Source organism: Podarcis filfolensis (assembly GCF_964270895.1).
Source record: "Podarcis filfolensis genome assembly, chromosome: 14".
Taxonomy (NCBI): domain Eukaryota; kingdom Metazoa; phylum Chordata; class Lepidosauria; order Squamata; family Lacertidae; genus Podarcis; species Podarcis filfolensis.
The window spans coordinates 31073312-31085588 of NC_139616.1; the positions used below are offsets into that span (position 1 = coordinate 31073312).

General features: G+C 47.2%; 1 protein-coding gene across 2 annotated transcripts in view; it reads right to left on the reverse strand.

Moving 5' to 3' along the window:
* Window positions 1-12277, reverse strand: part of TEKT4 (tektin 4) — an 18917-nt gene continuing 6640 nt past the window's right edge. Inside the window, exons 2-6 of one of the 2 annotated variants that reach the window (XR_014541376.1) lie at window positions 11648-11718; window positions 7576-7719; window positions 6038-6260; window positions 2643-4376; window positions 1-2151 (exon numbers count right to left, since the gene is read on the reverse strand). Coding sequence is in view for 1 of the 2 variants with exons in the window: in XM_083584821.1 (XP_083440947.1) it covers window positions 140-356; window positions 4222-4376; window positions 6038-6260; window positions 7576-7719; window positions 11648-11718 (810 nt within the window). In the remaining variant the exon portion in view is untranslated. The remainder of the gene's footprint in view (window positions 2152-2642; window positions 4377-6037; window positions 6261-7575; window positions 7720-11647; window positions 11719-12277) is intronic. The other variant, XM_083584821.1, reaches the window with a different exon arrangement.

Consider the following 12277-nt stretch of genomic DNA (forward strand, 5'->3'; position numbering starts at 1 on the left):
TCCTGGCAAAAATGTCTTCATTTTATTTCAACACAAACCAAAAACTGGGGGAGGGAAGAGAAGTTCACATTCCTATGCAACTGAATTTCTCGTCAGTCGAGGCAAGTGGGTCACTCTCCTCTACCGGAGGCAGCAATGGCTACTGATAGCCTGCTAGTCTAAGGATGGTAGGGTATCGCGATCGATGGGCCATGCATTTCTGCCTGTCAATAAAGATGCTGTTGGCCTTCACGGCAATCTCCTTCTCGAGATGCATCCGAGAGTCTTCGAGGTTGCGCAGAGCCTGCTCTGACTCCAGAAGCTTCTTCTTGAGAGCCTCAATGGACGCTGTCAGTTCTTCGATTTCACTGACCAGCCTGGATAGTGTGAAACAGAACAACGGATGTCAGAGGTGCAGGAATTAATTTTCTTTTAAAGAAAAAAAGGTTGGGCTGGGGGAGCGGGTGGTCCAGCCTGTCTAGAAACCACACCATCCAACATTTATTTCACAAAATTTATATGCTGCTTGACTGCAATAAAACCAGGATGCAGTTTTCAGAAAGAGTAAAACAAAAAAATTACAGTGAAGGCATCTGCCTGATGTCCATAGGCAGGGAGTTCCAAAGTGAAGGCGCTGCCACACTAAAAAAAATTAAAAATCCATTTCCTACAAGTGCAGAATGAGTATTATGTGGTGCCTGTAACAATGTCAGTTTCACAGATTGAAGCAGCTAAGTGGGCATATATGTGGATAAGGCAATCTCTTTTTCTTTTCTTTTTTCCAGATCTGTTAATAATACTTCTTTTTAAATATATATATATATTCTCTTTTACACATCAAACAAAAAATGAAAACAACTATCCATCACCACAAAGAGAAAGAAGGGGGGGGATGAAAGAAAACTTGATACATCAACAAATATTCTCCTAATATTGAAATAATAATCGTCTTTTTCTGTCGACCAGACTTTCCATCTACTCCCCACCTCAAATTCTCATTGCTTATACACTGCCACAAGTTCTATTGAAATTTGATCATCTTTGATCTGTCTTATCTTTTACATCATACTTAAGACTACTGCTGAAATTATTCGAACACTGCAACTGACCTTAAACTACAATTGTTATTTTTCAAATAAGTTTTAAAGACTTTCCATCTTGAAATAAATACCTGTTTTGGTATGTTTTTTATTTTCTCTGACAAGCTATCTAGTTCCGCATATTCGGCCAATTTGTGAATCCATTCGGATCTCGACGGAACTTTGTCACTCTTCCAATTTGTCGCAATCTCACAGGTAAAGTGGCCCCAAGTTGTTAAGGGCTTTATATAGCAATAACAACAACTTGGACAGATAGTAAATGTCTGTCTCTGTGCTAACGGGGTCTCACTCCTGTCAGCAATTGTGCCGCAGCATTCTAGGCTAGCAATAGTTTCTGGATCAAGTGCAAGGGAAACCCCACATAAAAGTGAATTGGAGTAATCCAATCTCACATGAAAGAGGAATTCTCTTCATCCAAAGCAGGAGCTTCAGATCTAGACTGGTCAGCAGTTCTCCTTGCCTTCATTTGCATTTGCCTCTGGACTAAAACCAGCCTATATCGTTTATGGCTCATACAAAATCAATTTTGTAAGACGGGGAATGGGAATTGCGAGTCATTTTTGCATGTCTAGCAAACATCTTCTAAGGCCTCCCTTAGAGCCGTTCCATGCCTGTTTCTAATTTAGAAGACCGGCAGGTGAAAAGGCATCAAGCAATTTCAGCCTTTTCTTCTCCCTTTTTCCCCCTCTTGCGTGTTTGTTTTGTACAAACATGTTGGTGACGGGAAACGTACGGTGTTGACAGTCCCCCTTCCCCACCGTCAAACATGTTTGCAAGGTGATAAATGCCCACTTTGTTACTTCTGCACTCAAGAGTTGTAGATAACCTTTCTGCTGTAATGACAGGCCACAATTAGAAGCGCTGCGGTGAAAAGATTGTGTATGTGTGTAGGTTTTTAAAGGATGTATTAGTAATATGTTGCAACTTGGAATCAATCTGTACCCTAAGTACAGTGTACAGTCTGTCCCCTCGTCCCTCAAGTACCTTTCTGCAAGTGAGTCTGCTAAACAGAACTTAAGAGGAACTGTTAGAATTCTGTCTCACTCACACAAAACTACCACAAAGACAGCATCTTAAAAAGCAGAGACATCACCTGCCAACAAAGGTCCATATAGTTAAAACTATGGTTTTCCCAGTAGTGATGTATGGAAGTGAGAGCTGGACCATAAAGAAGGCTGATCGCTGAAGAATTGATGCTTTTGAATTATGGTGCTGGAGGAGACTCTTGAGAGTCCCATGGACTGCAAGAAGATCAAACCTCTCCGTTCTTAAGGAAATCAGCCCTGAGTGCTCACTGGAAGAACAGATCATGAAGCTGAGGCTCCAGTACTTTGGCCACCTCATGAGAAGAGAAGACTCCCTGGAAAAGACCCTGATGTTGGGAAAGATGGAGGGCACAAGGAGAAGGGGATGACAGAGGACGAGATGGTTGGATAGTGTTCTCGAAGCTACCAGCATGAGTTTGACCAAACTGTGAGAGGCACTGGATAACAGGAGTGCCTGGCGTGCTCTGGTCCATGGGGTCATGAAGAGTCGGACACGACTAAACGACTAAACAACAACAAACACAGAGATAGGCCCATGCAGATCAGTTTCCTGGTAGCATCTATGCTGCTTATATAACCAGGTGTAGTGTGTGTTTATCAAAGACCTGTTACTATTTCTTCAGCAGGGTCCCAGCAAGATCCCCATCTCCAGTATCCTAGAACCACTCAACCAGCATGAAAGGGGAGCTTTTTCATCCCCAAGAAGATGACTTTCCGCCCTTTGTGCTGACGAGAGCCAATCAGAGTAAAGGAGGTGAGTCAGCCTCTGAGGATTGGCTCCTAGGGTCCCTCTGGAGAAGATGCACAGGAAGAACACCAAAGAGTTGTTATTCTGTAGGCTCCAAAGCTAAGTGTTTAGGAACACTGGCTCCAGTTTCAAGGGACTGGTGTGCAGGTTCTGTTACGTACAATGGAACTTCAAGGAAAATATTACGTACAACGGAACTTCAAGGAAAATTAAGTCATTCCAAAAGGATATATTGGAGCACTCCGAATCATTTGCCGAATCATATAGGCACAGAAACTAGTAGATCTAGCTGAAGGGCAACACATGGAGATCTGAATAGAACATTGCAATGCATTCCAAGTTCTTACCATTGTATATTTTTAATATTAATATGAATTCTGAGAAGGGCCTGTGAGGATGAGTGGCTGCGATGATCATGAAGGGATCCCAAATTCTTAATTTGCCGCTACACCATTCCATGTAACATCTGAATCAAGCTGGATAGTGAGTGGCCCATCCTTGGACCTGATCTTCTTGGGCAGTTTGAGAGCCAAACTGTGCATCACTTTAGAGTTCCCCGATCAGATCTGCCGGTGCATTTTGTTCCATCAAACGACACCCAAAGTAGGCCATGGTTTGATTTAAGGTAGAGGTGCCATACATTACAGGGATTTCAAAGGCGGAATTGATATCCGGGGAGGATTTCTGAAAGGCGATGCTTTTGGGGTTTTTGTAATAAATTTAAAAAACTAAAAAAAATAAATGGGGTCACCCCACTCTGCAACTGCAGCCCAGTCCTCCCCTTCAGAGCTGCTATTCGTCATGGCTGGCCAGCAAAGCAAAAGTGCTTGAAATGAAATTGAATGAATCTGTTTCTGGCCTCTTTCATATTCTACCCACAATTCCATTCTGCCCTATATCCACAATAACCTATGAATTATTTTAAACCTATTAGCATATTTTTTGAAAAATAGTCAAAATATGTGTTAGTGTTTATTCTCTCCAAATGAGCTTTTACTATTCTCTCTCTAAAAGAAATGTTTTTAATGGGCTCCCCCTCCCTTGATGTATGTTTAAAGGCATTTTTTCCAGAATTCATGTTTAAATGTATATTTTCTCTGAAAATGGGACTTAAAATTCATATCTCTCCCATATACACATTTTTCTTGCAAAAAGGAATATTTAAGTTGCTGAGAATCATGTTACCACATTCAGAGAAGTGCAAGATCTGCTGGGTAATTCTATTCCAACGTGCACATTAGGTTAGTGAAAATTAGGTTATTTCACAGAAAAACTAGCACAAATTTTTTTAAATAAAAAAAATCCCTCAAGCCCCCCCCCCCCCCCCGCCGGCTGGAACAACACTTACCTAAACTGGGCAGCGTCTCTGCAGAGATCCACATTGGGCCTGAATGAACGGTCATAGAGCCTTGTCTGAGCTACCTTGAGTGGAGTTTCCTTGTCTTTAATAGCTTGCTTGAGAGCTTCAATGTTGTGCTCTTGATCGCCAATTTCCTTAAGAGTCTGTTTTAAAATAATTAAAATAAATAATAATAATTTTATTATTTATACACCACCCATCTGGCTGCGTTCCCCCAGCCACCCCTGGCAGCTTCCAGCGCATATGCAAAAAGGGGAGGGGGACGCTTTAGAAATACTTTGGGGCATATTTAGATTCCAAGTCTTTTATACACAAAGTACCATATTTTCCCGTGTATAACACGCCCCTGTGTATAAGATGACCCCTATTTTTTTGGGACTCCAAATTAAGGAAATGGGGGGGAATTGTCAAGAATTGTTGAGCTTTCGGGGGGTATTACAGACAATCGCTCACCCATCTGACTGCCGCTGCCAATCGCACGCCTGGCCGAAGCCACTATTGGCATGTCCGCTCGTCGCCAGCAGCCACAAATCGCCAAAAAAATTGCCACCACAGCAGCCAACCACCAGCAGGCCACCAATCACCCGCCCAAACACCGCTGACAATCTCCTGCTCGTGGCGGACCCCAATCACCCATTCCCCCCTCTGCACTATCCGTGTATAAGACGACCCCCTCGTCTTAAACACGGAAAGTACGGTAAATCTGTTTGCAGTATCCTGTTATGCAAAGGGTGGTGTTGGTGATAAGTCAATGCTGGAGACAGAGTCAACGCTTCAATTAGAGAAGCTGTTCTGAAAAGGAGGAGGATACCGCAACCCTTCAAATGGAAACTAATTTGCAGGTGTAAAGTGCACTGGCTGTAGCTTTGTCAGCGGCCTGGTTCTCACCTAACACTAAACCACAGGTTGCCAACATGCCCACTACCGCCTCCTATGGTGCCCACTGGGGACCCCCACCTCCCAGGAGAAATTTTGCTCAACTTGCCCAAACACTTATTTTCTTCCCTCCAATCTCCCTGTGTTTCTCCTCATTTGAATCTCCCTTAGGGTGAATGCTGGATGGAGAGCAGGGGGCAAGTCAGCTCTACCAGAGAACAATATGCTCCTGGCCGGAGAGCAAGACAAAGGAGGGGGGGTGGAGAAATAAATATCAATTTTACCTTTGTACAGTAGGCTAGTTTCCACACACACACACTCCATCCTCCATCAAAGCAAGCAAGGGGCATTATCAGAGTTCAATGACACACATTCCAGCCAAGCAAAAACACTCAAGGAGGATGTGAAGCAGGTCCAGTGAGGGCCTGTGGCCTAGGGACAGTTCTACGGGCCATATTGAGGCCTTAGGTTTCCTAGCCCTGCTTTATGACATGCCTGGCCTAGTGTCAAGGGCCAGCCTAGCCAGGTATCTGTCAAGCTGCCACTGTCAATGTCATACCCTCTAAAATGTTGAGTCCCGAAACCAGAACACACGTCTTCCTGTCTGTGCTCCCGTGCGAGATCACAGAGCCCAAAAGGACACGCTTTTTCTAGGACTCAAAAACTCGTGTTCTTGACCCGAGATCGGGGGGGCGCTAAATCGTGCGAGATCATGGCGCCCAAAATGGCTGTGCTCTCACAGGGGAAACAGGATGTCCTCGTTTTTTCCTGGGACACTTGTAGGGTATTTCTCCCCCTGAAGAAGTAGATTCCCTGAGGGAAGCCGACTTGCTCAAGCAACCCCCCCCCCAAACCCAGTGCTGATATTTGGAGTGGACCAATCCAGGAAGCTTCTCCCGCTCTGGGCCGTAGCAAGGGGGCAGCATACTTTCTTCAGGTGGTGCTCCAGTTTGTGCTTGGCATCCTCCAGCACCTCCAACTGCTGGGCGAAGGCGTCGTTCACCCGGTTGCACTGCATGCGGAGGTCCTCAGCCGTGTCGCGGAGGATGTTGTCGATCAGGGCACGGAGATTGATGGACGCCAGCTTCTCTCGCTCGGCCCGGTAGATGTTGTCGTGGCTGTGCTTGGCCCACGTCTCGGGCGTGGAAGCGCTGTGGCGTGGGCCCCGGGGAGGAGCAGCGAGAGCAGGAGGAGATGGGAAACAAAACAGTGAGCGTCACAACGTCCGCCATCTCCAAACGGGGCTAGGGGATGTTTTGTCAGACTGAGGGCCATGTTCCCTTCTTGTGGGGAGCGGTAATGCCACATGGCAGTGGTGGGCGGGGCCCAAAGCAAACGTGGGCAGAGGAAATGATGCAAACATTGCTTATGTATAGTAGGCTAGCTTCTACACAGATGCAAACAGTGCTGTCTCTCCTCAGGTATCCTCAAGGTTCAAGGACACATTCCAGCCTGGCAAAAATCAAGGAGGCCTGAGGAGATTTCCAAGGGCCAGACAGAGAAGTTCAGAGGGTGGCATTTGGGCCCCACTCCTGGACTGCAAGTAAAAGATAAAAAAGGTAAAGGAGCCCTGGACAGTTAAGTCCAGTCAAAGGTGACTATGGGGTCGTGGCACTCATCTCGCTTTCAGGCCGAGGGAGCTGGCATTTGTCCACAGACAGCTTTCTGGGTCATGTGGCCAGCAGAACTAAACCGCTTCTGGAGCAACGGAACACCGTGACGGAAGCCAGAGCGCATAGAAACGCCATTTACCTTTTTGCCACAGTGGTACCTATTTATCTACTTGCACTGGCATGTTTTCGAACTGCTAGGTTGGCAGGAGCTGGGACAGAGCAATGGGAGCTCACCCCGTCACGGGGATTCGAACCACCAACCTTCTGATCAGCAAGCCCAAGAGGCTCAGTGGTTTAGACCACAGCGCCACCTGAGTCCCATCTTTGGAACTGCATCTATCTGGACTGCATCTATGGGGGATTCACATTTAAAATACTATGTATGGTTCTGCTCACCTCACCAGGGATGGAGACGATGTGTTGGGTAAATTGTTGGACTTTGGGGAGACCCAGGTTCTAATCTCTACTCATGCTGTGAAGGTCACTGGGCGGCCTTCATCCTGTAGAGGTTAGTCCATTGGGACAAGTGGGCCCAGCAACCAGCCAGCCCCGCCCCCACCTTTCTTACTTGCAACCAGTTCAGTGGGGCAGCCCTCCCTATCAGCTTCCTCTTTAGGTTTGTACAACTCAACAGAGGGGATAGTTACAAAACAAGAATTAGTTGGCTCTGCCTGTCATCAGCTTTGGAGGCACCTGCTGTTAGTCTCCTGGCCTTCCCTCCTACCAGTGGGCTCCAGTGGCCACTGCAAGTATCTCTCAAATATACAAATGCTGACACCTAAGGGTGGATACAATGGATTCCTTACTCTGTGCTGCCTTCCTTCCCAGGTGTAGGTGATCCAGAGGTTCTCACCTGTCCTCGAACCTCGATGTGCTTGGATGGAACTGGATGTTCGTGCTCTGGTTATTGTACCTCCCACATTTCTCGTCAATGTTGTAAGTTTCCACTTTGTCAGACCAGTCCATTTCACAGATCTCCTTGTGATCTCGATTTAATCTGCAGAATCAAACACCGCAAACCTCAGAATGGAGGGGGGCCTTGAAAGCACACCCCTTCCACACCATTCACCTTTGTTTTGTGGCCAAAATGCAACCTACACACCCAATTTTAGTCAGCGCAAGAAAACCTTGTGAAGCTCAGTTCCTCAGAGATTCGTGTTTCAGAGAGCAGCCCGTCTAAATAGGTACTGAATGCCTAACAGCAGCCTTGCCCAGCCTAGCATCCCTCCAGATGTTTCGGACTACAAATCCCATCAGCCCCAGACAGTGCTGCCGTGTTTAGGGTTACAACTCCCATCAGCACCAGCCAGCATGGCTGAGCTTCCAGAATTGTATTCCCATACCCTCCAAGAACAGACCCGGAATTACGAAAGCCAATCCGATAGCTTTGATCCCCTGCCAGCACCTCCAAGCTCAGGGAGGCGGATGAGCTGGCCCGTGTCCCAAGTGGCAATGGCAGATGCAAGGGAGCATCCCGTTGTCTCTCCATGGCTGCTGCTGCTGCTGCTGCCGCCACCCTCCTCCCTTGGGCAGCTTGTAGTGGCTGCTGGAGAGCAGGCGAGGAGGAGAAGAGGCTGCTGCCGCCAAGGCCCAGACCTACATGATGCGTTGGCTCTGAGGGACAGGCAGAGGGGCAGGACCACCCTAGGTAGGAAGAAAGGTGGAGCAGAGCAGAGAGAAAGGAGTCTTGATTTTATATATATATAAACTTTGTGCATCCGCATTTAATCTTCCCCCTTTCTAAAATTTATTTCTTGGCGTGTGTTCTTCATTTTGCAATTCTACCAAAGAATAAAATAAGATAAAATGGAGATGAAGAGGTTTTCTCAGGATGGTGGATGACATATGTGCTGTGTCCCATTGGCGTAGTGGTGCTGGTGGCCCTCATCTGTCTTCTGATAGGAAATGCTCGGGGGGGGGGAGACACACAAAATGGAGGAGTTTGGATTTGATATCCCGCTTTATCACTACCCTAAGGAGTCTCAAAGCGGCTAACAATCTCCTTTCCCTTCCTCCCCCACAACAAACGCTCTGTGAGGTGAGTGGGACTGAGAGACTTCAGAGAAGTGTGACTGGCCCAAGGTCACCCAGCAGCTGCATGTGGAGGAGCAGGGAATCGAACCCAGTTCATCAGATTACCAGTCTATTGCTCCTAACCACTACACCACACTGGCTGTTCAGTTGGGGAAGGAGTAAGAAATGCCCTTATTTTCATCTAAGGAATGTTGGAATGGATGTATTCCCCAAGGCATCTGCAAGACACCAGAATAGAGAAGGCTACCTAACAGCGTGAAAATGTTGGAGAGCCCTGAGATTTGCCTTCATACAGTACCTTATTTCAGGAGCAAATGGTTCGACACCTCAATAAAAAGACCAGTTCTAGGAAAAACCCTTCCATTTAGATCCCCATGGGAAAAGTTGCTATTCAGATAGATTTCACTGTTGGATTCGAATCCCAGTGAATATTCCAAAAAGGCCCTTTCCTTCCATCTCTCCATATGACACCTGGTGGCAGTTCCAACCAAGAAATACAAGCCATCAGCCTTAACATTACGTTATGCAATGCAGAGAACATTTCAGACTGAAACGCTCATCCAAGAGCAAAATCCATCCTTGACACACGCTCAAGTGAGTGCAATTAAAAGTAATTAGAACATAATTCGAGAAAGGCAAATCAGGTAATTCAGGGTGCACATCAAGATCTCACTTTATATAAAAATTAGAGACAGTCATATTTGCCAAGAATGTTAGAAATGTTTTTTAAAAAAGTGTCTGGGAAAATCCAGGCAGGCAGGTGCAAAATGAGGCAGAGTTTTTTTATTCTGCCGACAAGAGGAACCTGTGACCCTCCTGGTGGCTAGACTACATCTCCCATCATCCCCAGTCATTGGCCAGGCTAGCTGAGCTGATGGGAGCTGTAGTCCAACAACATCAGGAGGGCCACAGGTTCCCTGCAGACTTATTTGCAAGGCAAACCCAGACATTTGTGCTATGGGACAAAGGAATTATGCAGCTTAGGAGACCAGAAACCACCAATTCTGCTTCAAGTTTCTAGTTCTTTGCATTTTTCCAGGATGCCCAAAGGGGGAGCTGTGTTCTTTCCTCCTGCTGTGCTACACACAAGCTTCATATATTTTACTGCAGTGGGAGAGGGACACAGGCTCTGCCGTGGATGTTACAAGCAAGCGTGGGGGACAGGAAGCTTCAATCGTGGATGATATTCTTCCCCAAAACCATCCCTTTCCATATTATCCAAAGCAGTTCTGCAGCTTGCCTGTGTGTATTCTTGTTTCTTAGTTCATAGTGCCATCTGGTGGCAACTATAAGAACACATTTTCCCTGTAAAAAGATATACAGTATTTATTATAAAGGAAATCGAATATCAGGATGGGGCTAGTTTTGGCTCAGTTTGGTAGCCAGCCAAAACTATGCTCTTACCATGAACTTATCCACAGCTCCAGAAGGAGAGGGACAAGGTCATCAGGCATTACACTAAGCTGAAGACCCCGGGGACGTAGGAACACAGCCAGCTCAGAAGGAACTGGGCTTTGTACACTTGATACCAGCATCCCTTAATTTCTGAAATAACCCTGTATTTCACAGGCAGCCAAGGGGGATATGATCCTCCTTTCACTGTTCTGTACAACAGCCAGGCAGCTGCATTCTGCAACAGCAGCAGCTACCAGGCTGCTTCCAAGGGCAGCTCCGTGAAGATTAGATTGCAGCAGTCCAGACAGGTTATTCATACATGAATCCCTGAGGCAAGTCTACTGTGGTCCACTAAAAAGTCTCATGCCAATCAATGATACAATGAACCATTAATCTCCTAGGACTCTGGTAACAAGGCTTGCGGATAGCAGCCTGCAGCCCAAAGCCCAGGGAGTGCAGCGCTGCACACCCCGGGCTTCGGGCAGCTATCCACAAGGCTTCAGAGCCCGGCGGGAGTTCCCGCTGGGCTCCCAAGGCTTGCGGACAGCAGCCTGCAGCCCGAAGCTGTTCTAGCTTCGGGAGGGCTGCGCAAAGCCTCTGCAGGGCAGTGGGGTGAAGGCACCCCGCTGCCCTGTGGAGGCTTGAAAGGCTGTCCCCGAAGCCAAAACAGTGAGACGGGGCACTGCGCAGCCCTCCATCTCGCTGTTCTAGCTTCAGGATGGCTGCGCAAAGCCTCCGCAGGACAGCGGGGTGAAGGCACCCTGCTGCCCAGCGGAGGCTTGAAAGGCTGTCCCCGAAGCCTCAAGCCTTTGGAGTGCAGCTGCACTCCAAAGGCTTCAGGGATCTTTGAGGCTGGCGGTGGGCGAAAGCAGCACTTCCCCCCACCTCCAGCCCCACAAGCTCGGGGGGCAGCGGCAAGGCTGCACGCAGCCTTTGTGCTGTTCCCTGACCTGGTCTTGAACACACCTTGTTTTGGAGGGGGAGAACAAGGGGGGGAATTCCTGTTCTCCCCCTCCTATGGTCCGGTGCGTCCTATTGTCCGGTGCGTCCTATAGAGCGAAAAACACGGTAGATTTGTCTTGTTGTTATCATTGTTTTATCATCCAGTCACAACCATTTGCAAAGCAGTTCGCACATTTATTAGTTAATTAGTTCAATTCTACGCCCACCTTGCTTCTATCATGAATTGAAAGGCGGTGTGTGTGTGTGTGTGTGTGTGTGTGTGTGTGTGTGTGTCTGTCTCCCATTTGGTCTCCCATCTAGACAGTGACCAGACTCAGAGCTGCTTAGCTTCAGAATGCTGGCTGGGCTGTGCATCACCAGGCTCTGCATAGGAGCACATGATACCAAAGTTACAAGACATCAGTTCACACATACCACCCTCTGCAGAGCGCAATGCTTTGATTTTCCTCCCGATCAATCACATGTTACACCAGGACTAGGTTCAAGAGTTAGTTAGAACACCAGCAACCCGCAACAGTGGAAAGGGATCTTACTGTATCTGATTAATAGCTTGCTTCAGAGTTCGCTTCAGTAGCTCCTGGATGTTTCTGATGAGCTCGGCTTCCTAGATAAAAGCAGTAGAGAGATTAGCAGCTGGCTGGGGCTGCTGGGAGTTGTAGTCCAAATCCCCTGGAAGGCACCAGGTCGGGGGAGGCTGTCTTATAGGAACTGCCCAATCTTCAAAGGAGGTTCTTCTCTGGGTGCCCCAAACTTCCAAAGGTTATGCAATAGCCTTTCCAGTTTGGGCATTCAGTTCCCTCCTCCCAACCAGGCACCAACATGAGTGTCTTTTAGATATCATATTAAGGTTATTATATTCTCCAAAGCTGAACCGTGCTCCTTCTGTTTTTCACTTGATTTTGTATGGAGAAATAAGGTGCATTCAGCCACAGGAAATAATTGCATTAGTTTTCCTGATTATAACACTAGCCCTTCTGTCCCATTTCCTAATGTTCCTTCCACATTGCAGTGACTGCTGTGTGGTGGAACTGTGGCTTTTTGACCAATACGCCAGCATTTTGCCCCAAATTTCATTCACACCAGTGGGCATGGTGTGGCACGACAATACAGTGGTCCCTTGGGTTACAGACGCTTCAGGTTACAGACTCCGCTAACCCAGTGGT